The sequence below is a fragment of the Chlorocebus sabaeus genome, chromosome 17, assembly GCF_047675955.1.
Source record: "Chlorocebus sabaeus isolate Y175 chromosome 17, mChlSab1.0.hap1, whole genome shotgun sequence".
NCBI classification, from domain to species: Eukaryota; Metazoa; Chordata; class Mammalia; order Primates; family Cercopithecidae; genus Chlorocebus; species Chlorocebus sabaeus.
This window is the reverse complement of record NC_132920.1, coordinates 31,894,257-31,914,450: the sequence shown is the minus strand read 5'-3', so window position 1 is coordinate 31,914,450 and position 20,194 is coordinate 31,894,257. Positions and strand designations below refer to the sequence as shown.

At 54.1% G+C, this 20,194-nt stretch overlaps 1 protein-coding gene across 2 annotated transcripts; it reads left to right on the top strand.

Annotated features, from left to right (window-relative positions):
• Positions 1 to 871: 871 nt before the first annotated feature.
• Positions 872 to 20,116, top strand: VARS1 (valyl-tRNA synthetase 1). 2 transcript variants are annotated; one of them, XM_007973084.3, is made up of 30 exons: positions 872 to 1,176; positions 1,472 to 1,891; positions 3,625 to 3,759; positions 3,850 to 3,988; positions 4,230 to 4,354; positions 4,444 to 4,531; positions 4,785 to 4,885; positions 5,018 to 5,145; positions 11,861 to 12,025; positions 12,268 to 12,349; positions 12,880 to 12,999; positions 13,086 to 13,194; positions 13,280 to 13,374; positions 14,407 to 14,497; positions 14,764 to 14,888; positions 14,976 to 15,079; positions 15,166 to 15,324; positions 15,428 to 15,518; positions 15,653 to 15,758; positions 15,844 to 15,914; positions 15,999 to 16,124; positions 16,482 to 16,586; positions 16,667 to 16,735; positions 16,822 to 16,900; positions 17,034 to 17,161; positions 17,467 to 17,622; positions 17,806 to 18,012; positions 18,084 to 18,195; positions 18,328 to 18,653; positions 19,972 to 20,116. In XM_007973084.3, the coding sequence occupies exons 2-30, from the start codon at positions 1,505 to 1,507 to the stop codon at positions 20,038 to 20,040; spliced, it is 3,798 nt and encodes a 1,265-aa protein (XP_007971275.1). In that variant the 5' UTR covers positions 872 to 1,176; positions 1,472 to 1,504; the 3' UTR covers positions 20,041 to 20,116. The 2 variants fall into 2 exon arrangements, with proteins under 2 accessions (XP_007971275.1, XP_007971276.1); XM_007973085.3 differs by having other exon boundaries at positions 874 to 1,176; positions 4,447 to 4,531.
• The last annotated feature ends 78 nt before the right edge of the window (positions 20,117 to 20,194 follow it).

The following is a 20,194-nucleotide window of genomic DNA, read 5'->3' as shown; positions in this document are numbered from 1 at the left end:
GAGTCTCACTCTGTCACCCAGGCTGGAGTGCAGTGGTATGATCTTAGTTCACTGCAATCTCCACTTCCAGGTTCAAGTGATTTTCTTGCCTCAGCCTCCCAAGTAGCTGGGATTACAGGTGTGTGCCACCACGCCTGGCTAATTTTTGTATTTTTACAAATACTCTAGCTCTGTCTCCAGGCTGGAGTGCAGTGGCACCATCTTGGCTCATTGCAATCTCCACCTCCAGGGTTCAAGCAATTCCCTGCCTCAGGCTCCGGGGTAGCTGGGATTACAGGCGCCCGCCACCAGGCCTGGCTAATTTTTGTATTTTTAGTAGAGATGGGGTTTCACCACCTTCGCCTGGCTGGTCTTGAACTCCTGACCTTGTGATCCACCCGCCTCGGCCTCCCAGAGTGCTGGGATTACAGGCGTGAGACGGGCTTTCACCATCTTGGCCAGGCTGCTCTGGAACTTCTGACCTCAGGTGATCCGCCCGCCTTGGCCTCCCAAAGTCCTGGGATTGATTATAGGCGTGAGCCACCGCGCCCGGCCGTCACCCTTTTCTCATACATGAGGAGATGAGGCTCAGAGAGGAAGCTGGACGCCAGGGCCTCGGCAAATGGACCTCCCCTTCGGTCCTCATCAGGCTGCTCCCTCCTGGGCTCTTCCCCGATACCGGGTGGGGAACGCTCTCCACCGGCAGCGCCAGCTGACCCTCTTGGGCCAGTTCCCTAGCTGCCCGCTGGGCGCCGCCCTCGCCACCCGGCCCGAGGACCCGCACAAGGTGCCCGTGGCGGCGCCTGACGGGAGCGCGGTGCCCGGGGGCGTCCTCTCGTCCTGCGTCCGCGCCCAGCGCCCCGCGCCCCGCGCTGTTCCTCGTGAGAGCGGCGGGCGGCTGGCGGCGGGCGGCGCGGCCCCCGGGGCAGTGTCGGACACGGTGGTGCGCGTACACGCAGGCGGGGCAAGGCCGCCCCCGCCAGGACCCGCAGGCCCGGAAACTCTCCCTGTCACAAAGGGGGGAACACGTGGGCGCCGGCTGCCGGGGCGGCGATCTCAGGGAACTAGGGTCACCTGGAGAGCCGCCCACCATCTCTGCCCGCTCGACTCCTCCGCCCCGGCCGCCCGGCCGGTCCAGCCGTGGCCGGCGCCTGGCTGTGAGGTGGATTCCCGGTCCAGTCTTACCATCTCCCTCCAGTACGTACACGCGGCTCGAACCCGCGTCCAACCAGACGCCGACCGGCTCCTGAGAGTCTTCCACACTCCCCGAAGCCTCGCGATCATGGATGGTCCCTCTTCCCCAGGAGCTCCCTACTGTCACTGCTCCTCTGAGAGCCAAGTCCTTGGCTCCTGACAGCCTGCCTGGTCAGACCCTCAGTCCTGGGGGACTCGGGTGTCTGCGGCGGAGGAGCTCCCGTGAGGGTCCCCTCTCTACTCAAACATAGGACCCACCTGGATCCCTCAGTCATCCCCTGTCTCTCTTTCTTCTTAGGTTTTTCTACTTCGTTCGGACCCTCTCATAACTATGTCCATCCTCTACGTCTCCCCTCACCCAGATGCCTTCCCCAGCCTCCGAGCCCTCATAGCCGCTCGCTATGGGGAGGCTGGGGAGGGTCCCGGATGGGGAGGAGCCCACCCCCGCATCTGTCTCCAGCCGCCCCCGACTAGCAGGACTCCCTTTCCCCCACCCCGCCTGCCAGCCCTGGAGCAGGGGCCCGGTGGACTCTGGGTGTGGGGGGCCACGGCTGTGTCCCAGTTGCTGTGGCCTGCAGGCCTGGGAGGCCCAGGGGGCAGCCGGGCTGCTGTCCTCGTCCAACAGTGGGTCAGTTACGCCGACACGGAGTTAATACCAGCTGCCTGTGGAGCAACGCTGCCGGCCCTGGGACTCCGAAGCTCGGCCCAGGACCCCCAGGTGAGGGGGTTGTACAGAGGGGGAGGGGAGAAATTCAGAGGAGGGAAGCGAGGACTGGAATGGACAGTGAGACAAGAAGGTAGCACATCAGATGTGGGAAAAGAGTGATCACATCCCAGATTGCCAACCGGTATGGTAACCCTGGGCACGCTTCATAAACCCGCTGTGTCTTGGTCGTCCTATGTCTGTGAACACACAGGCAAGTTGATGTAATGCTTGCCTCACTGAGTTAATAGGGTTAAAAGATGTGCGCAGAGCACATAGTTTAGTGCCGGGCACTTTTAAAGTCTCTTAGTAAAAGTTTGATGAGTCTGAAATTGATGAGGATAGAAATTATTTGAATTGCAGGAAAAGACTGGGTGAGGGAGAGATGACAATTGCTGGGAGGAGATAAAAGAGAAATGAAATGAGGAACGGAAGTGAAAGGAGAGATAACCCTGCCAGATTGTAACTATCAGTCCTTCCAAAGGAGACCTGAGCCTTGGTGTACTTTCAACTCCGCCTCCTTGCATGGTGTTGAGCACATGATAGGAAATTAGTATTTATTGAATGGATGAATGAATGCGACAGACCCTGACTTGCTCCCTCATGTTGTGATCACCCTATAGAGTCCTTGCATTCAGAATGTCTGTCCAAACAAATAAAATAGAGTTCCTCTCTCCTGGAATTCCCTGTTCCCCTCTTTTTTTTTTCTTTTCTTTTTTTTTTTTTTTTTAGACTGAGTCTCCTTCTGTTGCCCAGGCTGGAGTGCCATGGTGCGATCTCAGCTCACTGCTCAAGTGATTCTCCTGCCTCAGCGTTCTGAGTAGCTGGGTTACAGGCGCTTGCCACCTCGCCCGGCTAATTTTTTGTGTTTTTAGTGGAGATGGGGTTTTGTCATGTTGACCAGGGTCTTGAACTCCTAACCTCAGATTGTCTGCTCGCCTCGGCCTCCCAAAATGCTGAGATTACAGGCGTGAGCCACGGTGCCCGGCCCCTGTTCCCCTCATTCTGCTTTATTTTTCTTCATAGGAGTTAAGAAAAATATGGCATGAGTTTTTTTTGGTTTTTTGTTGTTGTTGTTGAGACGGAGTCTCACTCTGTTGCCCAGGCTGGAGTACAGTGGCGTGATCTCAGCTCAATGCAAGCTCCATCTCCTGGGTTCACGCCATTCTCCTGCCTCAGCCTCCCTAGTAGCTGGGACTACAGGTGCCTGCCACCATGCCCGGCCTTTTTTTTTGCATTTTTAGTAGAGGCAAGGTTTCTCCCTGTTAGCCAGGATGGTCTCGATCTCCTGACCTCATGATCCCCCCGCCTCAGCCTCCCAAAGTGCTGGGATTACAGGCGTGAACCACCAGGCCCGGCCTGAGCACTGCATTTTATATTTGCTCATTTGTTGTTCCCCTACAAGAATGTTAGCTCTACCAGGTCAGGGCTCTGTCCATCTGTTCGTGTTGTCCTCTCATTCCCTGGAGAAGTACTTAAATATTTATTGATGTCCTGAACCTGGCAGTTATTGAGTTGCCTCATATAATCTTTACTTCTATGCTTAATATATTGCATCTAACACATAAGTATTGAGTTTCATTTGCTGGATGAGTCAGAAGTATTTTTATTATGACTACTTGAGTGAAGAAATGGGACTCAGAGGTGGTGATTTGTTGGAGTGGGGTGGAGGGAGGCCAAAAGGAGGGTTGTGGTGGGAGATGGAGGTGGGCCAAACCTTGTCTCACACCTCTTCCCCTTCCTGCCAGGCTGTGCTGGGGGCCCTGGGCAGGGCCCTGAGCCCCTTGGAGGAGTGGCTTCGGCTGCACACCTACTTGGCCGGGGAGGCCCCCACTCTGGCTGACCTGGCAGCTGTCACAGCCTTGCTGCTGCCTTTCCGATACGTGAGTCACCAGGCCTGGGGAAGAACAAGACTGCTCCCCTCAGACCTCACTGTAGGGTGACTGAGAATAGTCATTTATTTCCTGTTCCAGGTCCTAGACCCACCTGCCCGCCGGATCTGGAATAATGTGACTCGCTGGTTTGTCACGTGTGTCCGGCAGCCAGAATTCCGGGCAGTGCTGGGAGAAGTAGTTCTATACTCAGGGGCCAGGCCTCTCTCTCATCAGCCAGGTGAGGCAGGGCGAGGAGTTGGAGGATAGGGGCTTCCCTGGGGCCTTCTGTGCAACTCACTTTCTTTTTTTCTTAGAAATGGTAGAATCACTGGGGCAGGGTCCTGCGGGAGAGGAGGGTGAGGGGGGAGGTCAGCATGGGCGAGACCTCGGGCATCTGAAATAGCCCATAATGAAACCTAGTAGTGCCATCCAAGAGGGTCCCCAGCTGGCTGAGTCTGAATTTCTGTGCCTCTCTCTAGGCCCCGAGGCTCCTGCCCTTCCAAAGACAGCTGCTCAGCTCAAGAAAGAGGCAAAGAAACGGGAGAAGCTAGAGAAATTCCAACAGAAGCAGAAGATCCAACAGCAGCAGCCACCTGCAGGGGAGGTGAGAGGCGAGGGTGGAGCTGGAAGGAAAGTTGATGTGTGCGGTGATGGGGTGGCTGATGCCTGGGCCTCTGTCTTCTCCCTCCCAAGCAGAAGAAACCAAAACCAGAGAAGAGGGAAAAACGGGATCCTGGGGTCATTACCTATGACCTCCCAACCCCACCCGGGGAAAAGAAAGGTACTAGGAGTGGGAAGGGGCTCACCCCTCAGCAGCCCCTTCCAAGTTTTCACCCTATCTTGCTCTGTTCTTGCTCTCACCACTTTGTTTGGTGAGGATTTCCAGACCCCCTCCCCTGCCCCTAGGCCCCTCAAATGCTTGTTCTACGATGTAAGCGACATCCAGAGAGGGAGATCCTGATCCCTCTCTGCCAGCACGTCTCCTTCCTGGTGCTCTCAGCCACGGCACTGAGCCCTCCCTTCCTCTCCCCCAGATGTCAGTGGCCCCATGCCCGACTCCTACAGCCCTCGGTATGTGGAGGCTGCCTGGTACCCTTGGTGGGAGCAGCAGGGCTTCTTCAAGCCAGAGTATGGGGTGAGTGGGCACTGCTGCCCAGGCCCAGAGTGGGTGGGGTGGGGAAGGGCAGGACTGAAGGACGTGTTGCCTGGGAGGGACTGGGAGAGGTGACTGAGGCCTTAAACATGTGCCATCCTTCTCCACCATCAGCGTCCTAATGTGTCAGCAGCAAATCCCCGAGGTGTCTTCATGATGTGCATCCCACCCCCCAACGTGACAGGCTCCCTGCACCTGGGCCATGCGCTCACCAACGCCATCCAGGACTCCCTGACTCGATGGTGAGCTCCTATCCGCACCTCCCTCTGGTTCCCTCTGCCTCATCTGGCTCTCTCCTCTTGGCTGACAGCCCCCCAGCCTCTCTCCTCCTGGGTTGGTGCTCACCTCTGCCCCCAGAGGCGCTGCACTTCTCTCTGTCATTCCCATCTGATCATTTAGCTTCCTCTCCTAGTCCAGTACTCCCATGCAACACCGCCACTTGCAGACTCTCTTCTCTCCCTTCTTTCTTTCTTTCTTTCTTTTTTTTTTTTTTTTTTTGAGACGGAGTCTCGCTCTGCCGCTCAGGCTGGAGTGCAGTGGCCGGATCTCAGCTCACTACAAGCTCCGCCTCCCGGGTTTACGCCATTCTCCTGCCTCAGCCTCCCAAGTAGCTGGGACTACAGGCTCCCGCCACCGCGCCCGGCTAGTTTTTTGTATTCTTTAGTAGAGACGGGGTTTCACTGTGTTAGCCAGGATGGTCTTGATCTCCTGACCTCGTGATCCGCCCGTCTCGGCCTCCCAAAGTGCTGGGATTACAGGCTTGAGCCACTGTGCCCGGCCCCTTCTTTCTTTATTTAATTTTAATTTAATTTAATTTTAATTTTTGTAAAGATGAGTTTTCGCTTTGTTGCTCAGTCTGGTCTCCAGGTCAAGTGATTCTCCTGCCTCAGCCTCCCAGGGTGCTGGAATTATAGGTGTGAGGCACCACACCCAGCCTATCCCTTCTTTTTCTAGTAACAATAACATTATTTTGAATTTAACTAAAAATATATGAAAATATATATATGTGTGTGTGTGTGTGTGTGTGTATATATATATATATATTTTTTTGGAGACAGAGTCTTGTTCTGTTGCCCAGGCTGGAGTGCAGTGACACCATCTTGGCTCATGGCAACCTCTGCCTCCTGGGTTCAAGTGATTCTCCTGCCTCAGCCTCCCAAGTAGCTGGGATTACAGGAATCTGCCACCGCAACTGACCAAAATATATGAATATATTCTTTTTTTTTTTTTTTTTTGAGACGGAGTCTCGCTCTGTCGCCCAGGTTGGAGTGCAGTGACCGGATCTCAGCTCACTGCAAGCTCCCCGTCCCGGGTTTACGCCATTCTCCTGCCTCAGCCTCCTGAGGAGCTGGGACTACAGGCGCCCACCACCACGCCCGGCTAGTTTTTTGTATTTTTTAGTAGAGACGGAGTTTCACCGTGTAGGCCAGGATGGTCTCGATCTCCTGACCTCGTGGTCCGCCCGTCTCTGCCTCCCAAAGTGCTGGGATTACAGGCTTGAGCCACCGCGCCCGGCCTATGAATATATTCTTATAAGAAATTTAAATTTTCAAATCCCCTTGACCACCCCCCAACCTACTTCCTCCCAAGATTTAGCCATTGTTATCACTTTGATGTGTATCTTTCCAGATCTTTCCTATTTACTTACATATACATGTGCCCATAGAAATTTATAGTTCTCCTTTTGGGTGAATCTTTTCTATATTTTAACACAAAGGGTTCACATTACACATGTTATGCTCTAGCTTTCTTCTTACACTTAACACTTTCTATTGGAGATCTTTCCTTGTCCTTACACACATACCACACATACTGACTTCCTTCTTTTTAATTATTCCGTAATATCCCATAGTGTGGCTATACCATAGTGAAGTCACTCTTTTTTTTGAGACAGAGTTTCGCTTCTTTTGCTCAGGCTGGAGTGCAGTGGCGCAATCTCTGCTCACTGCAACCTCCACCTCCTAGGTTCAAGCGATTCTCTTGCCTCAGCCTCCCAAGTAGCTGGCATTACAGGCACCTGCCACCACACCCGGCTACTTTTTGTATTTTTAGTAGAGATGGGGTTTCACCATGTTGACCAGGCTGGTCTCGAACTCCTGACCTCAGGTGATCTGCCTGCCTCAACCTCCCAAAGTGCTGGGATTACAGGCGTGAGTGAGCTACTGCTCCCAGCCTGGAGTCACTTTTTAATTAATGGTTCTTTCTGGTTTGTAGTTGTTGTTGTTGTTGTTGTTGTTGAAAACCTTACTCTAATGCACATCCCTGTATATCAAGCTTGTCCAACCTGCAGCCTGTGGGCCACTTGTGGCCCAGGAAGGCTTTGAATGCAGCTTAACACAAATTTGTAAACTTTCTTTAAACATTTAAGATTTTGTGTGTGTGTGTGTGTGTTTTTAAGCTCATCAGCTATCGTTAGTGTTAGTGTATTTTTTTTTTTTTTTTTTTTTTTTTTTTTTTTTTTTTTTTGAGACGGAGTCTCGCTCTATCGCCCAGGCTGGAGTGCAGTGGCGCAATCTCGGCTCACTGCAAGCTCCGCCTCCCGGGTTCACGCCATTCTCCTGCCTCAGCCTCCCGAGTAGCTGGGACTACAGGCGCCCGCCACTGCGCCCGGCTAATTTTTTTCTATTTTTTAGTAGAGACGGGGTTTCACCATGGTCTCGATCTCCTGACCTTGTGATCCGCCCGCCTCGGCCTCCCAAAGTGCTGGGATTATAGGCGTGAGCCACCGCGCCCGGCCAGTGTATTTTTATTTATTTATTTTTATTTTTTATTTTTTTTTGAGATGAGTCTCGCTCTGTCACCCAGGCTGGAGTGCAGTGGCACAATCTGGGCTCACTGCAAGCTCCAAGCTCCGCCTCCCAGGTTAACGCCATTCTCCTGCCTCATCCTCCTGAGTAACTGGGACTACAGGCACCCGCCACCACACTCAGCTAATTTTTTTTTTAAATTCTTACTAGAGACAGGGTTTCCCCACGTTAGCCAGGATGGTCTCGATCTCCTGACCTCGTGATCCACCCACCTCGGCCTCCCAAAGTGCTGGGATTACAAGCGTGAACCACTGCGCCCGGCCAGTGTTAGTGTATTTTATGTGTGGCCCAAGACAGTTCTTCCGTGTGGCCCAGGGAAGCCAAAAGATTGGATACCCCTGCTGTACATGCTTGCTCAAGCGTGTGTGGAAGGGTTTCACTGGTGTAGCTATCAAGAAGTGAAACTGCTAGGTCGGCAGGGCACACCTATATTAAGTACGCACAGAAGCTGCCAAGTTGCCCTGCAGAATGGCTTTGCTGATTGATACCTCCAGGAACTGCTGTGAGAGGATTCATTTCCCCACCCTTTCCAAGCCTGAGCATTAGGGTTGCCTAATTAGTTTTGCCAGTCTGATGGACAAAAAAATGATACCTCTGTTACTTTACTTTGTACTTTTCTGATTACTATTGAAATTGTACCTATTTCCATATTTCTTGGCCAGTCAGGTTTACCCATATGTGAATTGTCTGTATCTATCTTTTGCCTGTTTTTCTATTGATTCTTTGTTGTTTTTCTTTTTAATTTTTTTTGAGAATTCTTTACCTGTTCTGGGTATTGATTTTTTTGTTATATATTGTAAATGTTTCTGTTTTATTATTGTGTGGTAGTTTTCCTGTTATTGTAAATGTTTCTCCTGTTTTCTGTTACTATTTGTTTTCACTGCTAATATTTTAATTAGTAATAAATACAAAGTAATATAGGTGACAAATCTTTTTAAAAAGTGTTTTAAAATGACTTTACCATTTTTGGAAACCAGGGTTTATTATATTTAAATTTTGAGAATTTTTTCAGGTGTCTTAGGCACTAAATTAATGTGGTCAAAAGATATTTACTGGGCCCAACTATGTGCCCCCCATGCGCTGAGCACTGGGGATGTAATGTTTATGCATTTTGCAAGTAACTGAGAGCTGGGAAAACAGTTATTTATTTTATTTTTTTATTTTTATTATTTTTTTTCTTTGAGGCAGTCGCCCAGGCTGGAGTGCAGTGGCGCGATCTTGGCTCACTGCAAGCTCCGCCTCCCGGGTTTATGCCATTCTCCTGCCTCAGCCTCCAAAGTAGTTGGGACTACAAGTGCCGGCCACCATTTTTAATAGAGACAGGGTTTCAACGTGTTAGCCAGGATGGTCTCAATCTCCTGACCTCGTGATCTGCCCGCCTCGGCCTCACAAAGTGCTGGGATTACACGCGTGAGCCACAGCGCCTGGCCTGGTTTTTTTTTTTTTTTTTTTGAGTCAGAGTCTCGCTCTGTTGCCCAGGCTGGAGTGCAGTGGTGCATGCTTACTGCAACCTATGCCTCCTGGGTTCGAGCGATTCTCCTGCCTCAGCCTTCTGAGTAGCTGGGATTATAGGCACCGGCCACCACACTTGGCTAATTTTTCTATTTTTAGTAGAGACAGAGTTTCACCATGTTGGTCAGACTGGTCTCGAACTCCTGACCTTGTGATCCGCCTGCTTCGGCCTCCCAAAGTGCTGGGATGATAGGCATGAGCCACCTCGCCCAGCCAACAGTTCTGTTAAATACACATAACATACAATGGCCAAGTTGTTTGTGTTTGTGTTTGCGTTTTTGTTTCGTTTTTCAATTTTTCAATTTTTTTTTTTTTTTTTGGAAATGGAGTCTCGCTCTGTCACCCAGGCTGGAGTGCAGTGGTGCGATCTTGGCTCACTGCAAGCTCTGCCTCCCGGGTTCACACCATTCTCCTGCCTCAGCCTCCTGAGTAACTGGGACTACAGGCACCCGCCACCACGCCTGGCTAATTTTTTTATTTTTAGTAGAGACGGGGTTTCACTGTGTTAGCCAGGATGGTCTTGATCTCCTGATCTCGTGATCCGCCCGTCTCAGCCTCCCAAAGTGCTGGGATTATAGGCATGAGCCACCATGCCCATCCCTGTTTTTCAATTTTTTAACAAAACCAAGAGAGGGTCTTGCTTTGTTGCCCCAGCTAGTCTCGAACTTCTGGGCTCAAGTAATCCTCCTACCTCAGTCTCCCAAAGTGCTGGGACTACAGGCATGAACTACCATACCTGGCCTCCAAGTTTGTTTACATGAGAAGAGAATGAATACTTTTTTGTTTTTTAAATGAGACAGAGTCTCATTCTGTCACCCAGACTGGAGTGCAGTGACGCGATTTTGTCTCACTGCAACCTCCACCACTCGGGTTCAAGCAATTCTCGTGTCTCAGTCTCCTGAGTAGCTGGCACTACAGGTGTGCACCACCACGCCCAGCTAATTTTTTTGCATTTTTATTAGAGAGAGTTTTGCCATGTTGGCCAAACTGGTCTCGACCTCCTAACTTGAAGTGATCCGCCTGTCTCGGCCTCCCAAAGTGCTGGGATTACAGGCATGAGCCACCGCGCCTGGCCACATACTTCTTATAAAACTTTTTTTTCCTTATAAAACTCTTAAGGTAGCCACATTTTTTTCCAGTGAACATGGTTTAAATAAAATGTGAGATACTCCCATTACTTTAATGGAATAGAGTTATATCAACTTTTTATTTTTATTTATTTATTTATTTATTTTTGAGACAGAGGCTCTCAGCTGGGAACAAAGAAAGGTGCACGCCACCATGCCTGGCTTTTTTTTTTTTTTTTTTTTTGCAGAGACTAGGTCTCACTATGTTGCCCAGGCTAGTCTGCAACTCCTGGGCTCAAGCAATCCTCCCACCTTGGCCTCCCAAAGTGTTGGGGTTATAGGCTTGAGCCACTGTGCCTGGCTTGAGTTCTTTAATCTATCTAAAGTTTCTTTTTGTGACTATTGATAAGGGGAAGATTTTTTCCAAATAATTAGCTAGTTGTTCCAAACAAATATTTTGAATAGTTTATCCTTATTTTACTGATAGGAAGTGCCACCTTTCACAAATACTAAATTTGCTTGTATCTGTTTCCAGGCACTATTTTGTTTCTATTTAGTAATTTATTTTAACAATTAGAACTTTTGCTATCCTGTTTGGCAGGAGCCTCCTCTTTGTTCTTTTTTTTTTTTTTTTTTTTTTTGAGACAGAGTCTCACTCTATCATCCAGGCTGGAGTGCAGTGGCCCAATCTCAGCTCACTGCAACCTCCACCTCTCGGGTTTAAGCGATTCTTGTGCTTCAGCCTCCCAAGTAGCTGGGATTACAGGCATGCACCACCATGCCTGGCTAATTTTTGTATTTTTGGTAGAGACAGGGTTTCGCCATGTTAGTCAGGCTGGTCTCAAACTCCTGTCCTCAAGTGATCCACTCGCCTTGGCCTCCCAAAGTCCTGGGGTTACAGGTGTGAGCCACCACGCAGGCCTGTCTTTGTTCTTTTTCCATATTGCCTTGGCTCTTACTGCAAATCTTTTCTCCTTGACTAGCTTTAGAATCACAAGGGTTCCAGCTCCACCCCTGCTTCTTTCTTTTTTTGTTTGTTTTTTGGAGACGGAGTCTCACTGTGTCGCCCAGGCTGGAATGCAATGGCATGATCCTGGCTTGCTGCAACCTCTGCTTCCCGGGTTCAAGCAATTCTCCTGCCTCAGCCTTCCAAGTAGCTGAAGTTACAGGCATATGCCACCATGCCCAGCTAACTTTGTATTTTTAACAGAGACAGGGTTTTACCATGTTGGCCGGGGCTTATCTTGAACTCCCCACCTCAGGTGATCCACCCACCTCGGCCTCCCAAAGTGCTGGGATTACAGGCGCGTGCCACCATGCCCAGCTAATTTTGTATTTTTAGTAGAGAAGGGTTTCACCATGTTGGCCAGGCTGATCTCGAACTCCCTACCTCAGGTGATCCGCCCACCTCAGCCTCCCAAAGTTCTGGGATTACAGGCGTGAGCCACTGCACCCGGCCTCCCTGCTTCTTTATTTAGAGTCCATTGACTCCTTGCCTGGAGCCTCTCCTTTCTTTGGTGCCAGGCCCCACTGGCCTGACTCACCCTCTGGTCCTCCATGCCCCCCAACAGGCACCGTATGCGTGGGGAGACCACCCTGTGGAACCCTGGCTGTGACCATGCAGGTATTGCCACCCAGGTGGTGGTGGAGAAGAAGCTATGGCGTGAGCAGGGGCTGAGCCGCCACCAGCTGGGCCGTGAGGCCTTTCTACAGGAGGTCTGGAAGTGGAAGGAGGAGTGAGTATGCAGCATCCCTGTGGGCATCACAGTCCTGCCTCCCTGTCCCCTATCCAGAGGACCTCTGTCACCCGTAACCCCTGGCCACAGGGTCAGACCCTCTCACAGAAGCAGTCAGTTGGCTCTAGGGACCAGATAAATTTCAGGGGGATAGGTGATCTCCACACTGCCCAGTCAGCCACCTGATGTCTCCCTCCAGCCCAGGCATGAGTGCTGACCTCAACCTGTCTGTCTACTTCCAGGAAAGGTGACCGGATTTACCACCAGTTGAGGAAGCTCGGCAGCTCCTTGGACTGGGATCGAGCCTGTTTCACCATGGACCCTGTGCGTGGGAGGGGTCTCAAAGCTGGGGCAGGAGTAGGAGTCTCCCCAGGGTGGGACCCCCACAGGAGAGAGCACAGGTGCTGCGGCCCTCTCTCAGGAGCTGGCCCACGTAAAACACCATGGAGGGCTCGGCTGCAAATGCCACTTCCCACCCCTCGCCACAGCCCTTTCCATATCGTGGCCCTTCATGTTCCCTGTCTTGGCTCTGGGAGCTCCAGAGTCCTCCAGATGGCACATGATCAGGACTCCGTCTCCCATGGAGCCTGAACTCCCAGGGTCCTCTGCACCAATACTTGTCCCCAGCTGAGTGTCTTCGTCGCCACCTGCAGCATCACAAGACTTGTTGGCTGCTCTTGTGTTCCCTTAGTCCCCTCTCCCTGTCAAGGAAAGAAGGAAAGTACTCCCCTCAGAGGGGTCTCTGTACTGGCCAGTGGGACTCTGTATGGGCCAGGCCTCACTGGAGCCCGGGGTGTCTGCCTGGGCCTCCAGCACAAGGCCCATCTCTCTGACTTCTCCCTGCTCCACCCCAGAAACTCTCAGCAGCTGTGACAGAGGCCTTCGTCCGGCTTCACGAGGAAGGTGTCATCTATCGCAGTACCCGCCTCGTTAACTGGTCCTGCACCCTCAACTCCGCCATCTCTGACATTGAGGTGCGCCCCCCAACCTGGCCTGTCTCCATCTCCAATCTACCCTGGCCCTGGCCCCTGGGTCACGCCTCTAAATACCCATTTTACAGGTGGATAAGAAGGAGCTGACAGGTCGCACCCTGCTCTCCGTGCCTGGCTACAAGGAGAAGGTGGAGTTCGGGGTCCTCGTGTCCTTTGCCTATAAGGTCCAAGGCTCAGGTAGGAGCCAGGGGCACCAGGATCCTGGGCTGGGAGTGGCAGGAAGGGGCCAGGGCCAAGACCACAAGGCCTTCTGTCACCCCAGACAGCGACGAGGAGGTGGTGGTGGCAACAACTCGGATCGAGACAATGCTGGGAGATGTGGCTGTAGCTGTGCACCCCAAAGATACCAGATACCAGGTGGGGGACTGTCCACAGTTAGGGAAGGAATCCTGGCCAAAAAGGGCTCCCGTCCTTATGGGGTGGAGGGGTTGGACTTAGGACCCTGGCTGAGGAGAGGAAACTGGGTTAGAAACTGGTCTTCAGCGTCTTTCCCAGCTCTGACGGTAGAGCTACTGGGGGCTCTTTGGGGAGTTCAAGTGTTGGGATAGTCAGGGCCCTGGAAAGGAAGGACTTGGGCCCAGCCCTTTAAAAAGTTTTTAAAAAGTTAAATAACCGGGCGTGGTGGCTCTTGCCTGTAATCCCAGTGCTTTGGGAGGCTGAGGCAGGCGAATCATAAGGTCAGGAGTTCGAGACCAGCCTGGCCAACGTAGTGAAACCCCGTCTCTACTAAAAATACAAAAAATTAGCCGGTTGTGGTGGCGGGTGCCTGTAATCCCAGCTACTCAGGAGGCTGAGGCAGGAGAATCGCTTGAACCTGGGATGCGGAGGTTGCAGTGAGCCGAGATCACTCTGCTGCACTCCAGCCTTGGCGACACAGCGAGATTCCGTCTCAAAAAGAACAAAAGTTAAATAGAGACAAGGTCTCGCTCTGTTAACCAGGCTGATCTTGAACTCCTGGCCTCAAGGAAGCCTCCTGCCCCGGTCTCCCAAAGTGTGGGGATTACAGATGTGAGCCATGGCACCAGGCCCCTGCATGCATTTTTTTTTTTTTTTGAGAGAGGGTCTCTCTCTTGCTCAGGCTCTCTCTTGCTCAGGTGCCATCTTGGCTTATTGCAACCTCCACCTCCCGGGTTTCAAGCAGTACTCATGCCTCAGCCTCTTGAGTAGCTGAGATTACAGGCATGCGTCACCACACCTGGCTAATTTTTTTGTTGTTTTTTTTTGTATTTTTAGTAGAGACAAGGTTTCACCATGTTGGCCAGGCTGGTCTCCAACTCCCGGCCTCAAGTGATCTGCCCACCTCAGCCTCCCAAAATTCTGGGGTTACAGGTGGGAATCACGGCGTCAAGCCCCGCTTCATGCTTTTTTGGTATCTTTTTCTGCCCCCAGCACCTGAAGGGGAAGAACGTGATCCACCCATTCCTGTCTCGGAGCCTTCCCATTGTCTTCGATGAATTTGTGGACATGGATTTTGGCACAGGTAGGCAAGGGGCTGGTCTTATGGGGACAGGAAAAGACTGGAGCTGTACCATCTGTCTCAGAGATGGTAGCTGTCCATCTTCTCTCAGAGAAAAAGAAAATAAGCTTCAGCCAAATAGGCAGAGTTTGGGGTGGTTCTCAAGGGACTGCATTAGACAAGTGGGGGCCAGGAGTGGTCTTGGAGCTACATCCTTCTGCAAAAGAGGTGAGTGTAGGAAGGAACTCCGTGGAGTCCCTCATGACCCAGGCAGCCCCATGTACACCCAGGTGCTGTGAAGATCACCCCCGCACATGACCAAAACGACTATGAAGTTGGGCAGCGGCACGGGCTGGAGGCCATCAGCATCATGGACTCCCGGGGGGCCCTCATCAACGTGCCTCCGCCTTTCCTGGTGAGGCTGCCTGGAGCATGAGTGCCCGGGTCAGGGAGATGGAGGGGTGGCTGGGCATCGCCATGATGAGGCCTCGTTCCTACCCAGGGCCTGCCTAGGTTTGAGGCCAGGAAAGCGGTGCTGGTGGCGCTGAAGGAGCGGGGACTGTTCCGTGGCGTTGAGGACAACCCCATGGTGGTGCCACTTTGCAAGTGAGGGTGGGGGCCTGAGAGGGGAGGAAAGTGGAGGGCTCCTTAGGGTTTTACCGCCTGGCCTTCTCACCTATGCGTACCCACAGCCGGTCGAAGGACGTGGTAGAGCCTCTGCTGCGGCCGCAGTGGTACGTTCGCTGCGGGGAGATGGCCCAGGCTGCCAGCGCCGCTGTGACTCGGGGCGACCTCCGCATCCTGCCTGAGGCCCATCAGCGCACATGGCATGCCTGGATGGACAACATCCGGTGTGTAGGGCCCTCAGTGTGGGAGGGGCTTGCCAAGGGCTGAGCAGGGCTCGTGCCAGGCTCCACCAGGCCCTCCCTGATTTCCCCTCCCCGACATTTGCAGGGAGTGGTGCATTTCCAGGCAGCTGTGGTGGGGCCATCGCATCCCAGCCTACTTTGTCACTGTCAGTGACCCAGCGGTGCCCCCTGGGGAGGTGAGCAGACGGCCAGAGCTAGCTGCTGGGACACCCTGGGGGAGCAGTGTGTTTACTGGGTCCTTGATGGGGGGAGGGGCAGGATGAGCCAGAAGCAGACACACCCCCTTGGGTAATCACTGCACCTGCGGCAGGACCCTGACGGGCGGTACTGGGTGAGTGGACGCAACGAGGCGGAGGCCCGGGAGAAGGCAGCCAAGGAGTTTGGAGTGTCCCCTGACAAGATCAGTCTCCAGCAAGGCAAGGAGGGGCTTTGAGGGTTTGGAGGGAGTTGTTGGGGGCAGAGCTCCACTCCCTCTGACCTCTGACCTTTGGCCTCTCTCAGATGAGGATGTATTGGATACCTGGTTCTCCTCCGGCCTCTTCCCCTTATCCATTTTTGGCTGGCCCAACCAGGTGTGTTCCTGGGGCCAGGGCTTGGTGGGACAGGGGACTGGAGGGTGGGTGTTGGCTCCCCTTCACACCCTGGTCTGCCCTCAGTCAGAAGACCTGAGTGTGTTCTACCCTGGGACACTGCTGGAGACCGGTCACGACATCCTCTTCTTCTGGGTGGCCCGGATGGTCATGCTGGGCCTGAAGCTCACGGGCAGGCTGCCCTTTAGAGAGGTGCGGAGACAGCCGAGACCCTCCCATCACCCCCAGCCTCCTCTCCTGCTGTCCTGTTCTGCAGCACAGGCGCCGTGTGGCTGGGGCATGGAGTTAGCTGTAGGCAGGCCTGACCCAGGGGCTGGTGGGGGGTTGAAATCCAGCCTAGGCCCTGCTCAGTGATTCCTGTGCCCAGGGCTTCGTCTTCCCAGAGGAGGGAGTGCTTCTGATTCACATAAAGGCACTGAACGAACTCTTGGGGACACTCAGTGGGACATGAGGTTCACAGTGGGGTAGACCAGATACAGTCCTGGTCGGGGCACTGAGGCCGGGGAAGGAGAGGACTGAGTCTCACGGGCCTCCCCACCTGCTCTTCAGGTCTACCTCCATGCCATCGTGCGAGATGCTCACGGCCGGAAGATGAGCAAGTCTCTAGGCAATGTCATCGATCCCCTGGACGTCATCTATGGAGTCTCCCTGCAGGTGCGCTGGGTGCTGGGCCAGCCAGGAAGGGCCGTGGGGCTGTGGCCACAGCCACCTGACTGCTCCCACTCCACCCTCAGGGCCTCCACGACCAGCTACTGAACAGCAACCTGGATCCCAGCGAGGTGGAGAAGGCCAAAGAAGGGCAGGTGTGGAGGGTTGGGCTGGGCTGAGCAGGAGCACAGCGTGGATGGGGCTGGCTGAGGACACTCCTGCCTCTGCCTCTTCCCTGTAGAAAGCTGACTTCCCAGCGGGGATTCCCGAGTGTGGCACCGATGCTCTCCGGTTTGGATTATGTGCCTACACGTCCCAGGGTATGGCCCCCAAAGCTGCCCTCCCAGCCACTCCCTCCTTCTGTGAGGCCCATCCCTCTTCTCCACCCTGAGCCTCTGGTGGGCATGGGCTGGGAAGAGGATGATGAGGACTCACGTCTTACCCCCGACCCAGGTCGTGACATCAACCTGGATGTGAACCGGATACTGGGTTACCGCCACTTCTGCAACAAGCTCTGGAATGCCACCAAGTTTGCCCTTCGTGGCCTTGGGAAGGGTTTTGTACCCTCACCCACCTCCCAGGTAAGGACCTGGTGGGCAGCAAAGGCTGGGCACAGGAATCACTGAGCAGGGCCCACACAGGCTGCACCCCTGTCCAGAGTGGCCTCCATGTTGCCGGGGGGACAGATAGACACAGAGATGGACAGTTAAAGGGAAAGCCCAGGGCACTGGGGGCTGGGGCCTGTCACTTCTTCCCAGATCCTGGCACATAGGTGGTTGCTTTGGACTCATCAGACTCTGGGTGAAGATTTGCCCATGACTCCTGCCCCCATGGGGTTCTGTCACCCTTCCTTGGCCCACTGGCTGATACACCCTCTCTCCCTAAGCCTGGAGGCCATGAAAGCCTGGTGGACCGCTGGATCCGCAGCCGCCTGACAGAGGCTGTGAGGCTCAGCAATCAAGGCTTCCAGGCCTACGACTTCCCGGCCGCCACCACTGCCCAGTACAGCTTCTGGCTCTATGAGCTCTGTGATGTCTACTTGGTGAGAAGGAGCAGAGCGGGGCAGGGGATGGTGGGGATGGGCAGGCAGCAGAGCCCTGGGCTCAGTTTTGCCAGAGTTGGCCTTGAGACCTCAGCCAACCCATCCCCTTCCCAGTCTTCACATGCACAGTGAGGGCTCAAGGCTAGACCTCCAGCCATGAGCCCTGTACCTCTCGTCCCCTAGGAGTGCCTGAAACCTGTACTGAATGGGGTAGACCAGGTGGCAGCCGAGTGTGCCCGCCAGACCCTGTACACCTGCCTGGACGTTGGCCTGCGGCTGCTCTCGCCCTTCATGCCCTTCGTGACGGAGGAGCTGTTCCAGAGGCTGCCCCGGAGGATGCCGCAAGCTCCCCCTAGCCTCTGCGTCACCCCCTACCCAGAGCCCTCAGAGGTATGGCATGGCCTGGAGAGGGGAGTCTGACCTGCGCTCCAGGCCTCCTCACCCCCTCCTTCACCCCACAGTGCTCCTGGAAGGACCCTGAGGCAGAAGCTGCCCTTGAGCTGGCGCTAAGCATCACGCGAGCTGTGCGCTCCCTGCGGGCTGACTACAACCTCACCCGGATCCGGCCTGACTGTGAGCCTCAGGCCCCCATGTCCACCCCATCCCACTGTCCCCTCAGCCCACTCTGCGACCCAGCGTCCAGCAGTGACTGCTTGGTTTGCTGTCTCCATGGAGCTAGGCCTCACCTTTCTCCCTCTCTGGCAGGCTTCCTGGAAGTGGCGGATGAGGCCACGGGCGCCCTGGCATCGGCTGTGTCGGGCTACGTGCAGGCGCTGTCCAGCGCAGGTGTGGTGGCTGTTCTGGCCCTGGGGGCTCCCGCCCCGCAGGGTTGCGCTGTGGCTCTGGCCTCTGATCGCTGCTCCATCCACCTGCAACTGCAGGGCCTGGTGGACCCTGCGCGGGAGCTGGGCAAGCTGCAAGCCAAGCGAGTTGAGGCACAGCGGCAGGCCCAGCGTCTGCGGGAACGCCGTGCCGCCTCAGGCTACCCTGTCAAGGTGCCCCTCGAAGTCCAGGAGGCAGATGAAGCCAAGGTGTGTGGCGTGAGTGGGCATTTCCCACACCATCCACTTCCTCCATCAAAACCCTGGTCTGGGCTGGTCCGAGTACAGTGGCGTTGACGACTAATTGATCGTAACCAGCTACAGATTTCTTTGTTCCTTCTCCATTCCCACTAACCTTAAAAAACAAAACAGCCTGGTTCAGTGCCTCACACCTGTAATCCCAGAACTTTGGGAGGCCGAGGTGGGTGGATCACTTGAGCCCAGGGGTTTGAGAGCAGCCAACATGGTGAAATCCCATCTCTACAACAAATACAGAAAAATTAGCTGGCCACAGTGGCACAGACCTGGGGTCCCAGCTACTCGGGGGGCTGAGGTGGGCGGATTGCTTGAGCCTGGGAGGTCAAGGCTGCAGTGAGCCGAGATCATGCCACTGCACTCCAGCCTGGGCAACAGAGAGAGAGAAGACCCTCTCTCTCAAAAAAAAAAAAAAAAAAGCATCCAAAACAAAACCCAATCCTGGTCTGGAAGCTGGACTCTGTACCCAGACCTGGGGAATCCACTGGGAAGCATGGAGCCCAGGCGCTTGGAGCAGGGACCATAGAATGCCCTTCCCTCACACATGGGGAGCAGCTGGGGGCTGGGCACAGCGCAGGGTCACACAACAGGTCGGAGATGGAGGCTGACCTAGAACCAGGCATCCTATCTCCCAATCAGACCCTTCATACCCCACCCAGCTGCCTGAAATGTGGAAACCCGCATGCCTGAGGCTAGGCTTGGGGTCCACGTGTAGTTGGGAGCCCTGGACCTCCTACCACTTACTTTCAAGCCTACCGAGCTGACCCTGGAAGGCCAGTCTCGTTTGTCCCCTGCCTCCTGGGTTCCACCAGAGAGGAGCAATAGAGTAAGCTGCACAGACACGGAGAAAATCAGTCACGGAGGTCAAGAGCTAGAGAGCCTTGAGTGGACCTGGTTCATGTCACCTGGTTCTCCCAAGAGCCCTGGGAGGGGTAATATTATCGTCATCTGACAAATGAAGTGATTGGCCTGGGACCCTGTGCTCTCCTGCTTACGTGGGGACACTGTGTGGGGAGCATGTAGGCTCTGAGGTTCCTTTGTTCTTGGGGACTGACCACTCTGTGGAAAAAGGCAAGACCCAAGAGGTGCTGGTGGAGGTGGGGTGGGGGTGCTGGCGGAAATGGGTGGGGAGCCAGGCCAGCCAGGTTCACGCCTCCTCCAAGCTACTGACCTTCCATGGTCCTCGCTCATCTTTCCAACTTTGTTGTCCTGGGTGTCTGGGGGTCTCTTCGCTTGGACGTGGGTCCTCACCTATCCCCTGGTTCCACTCCAGCTCCAACAGACGGAAGCAGAGCTCAGGAAGGTGGATGAGGCCATCGCCCTATTCCAGAAGATGCTGTGATCCACCACCTAGCTTCCCCGCTCACCCCCAGCAGCTCACCATGGGGATGGCAGCAATAAAATATTTTCCCACAAAATCCTCTTGTCATCTGTGGTGGGGGCAGAGAGGGGAGCAGAGGGGCTGGGTGCCTGAATCCCTGGGGGTTGCAGGGTGA

Excerpts from the sequence above, each read along its gene's own strand:
- VARS1 (XM_007973084.3), top strand. The coding sequence starts at position 1,505 with ATGTCCATCCTCTACGTCTCCCCTCACCCAGATGCCTTCCCCAGCCTC. Across the intron at positions 13,000-13,085 it reads CCGCCATCTCTGACATTGAG|GTGGATAAGAAGGAGCTGAC; the intron begins GTGCGCCCCCCA and ends CCCATTTTACAG. Across the intron at positions 15,325-15,427 it reads GCCTGGATGGACAACATCCG|GGAGTGGTGCATTTCCAGGC; the intron begins GTGTGTAGGGCC and ends CGACATTTGCAG.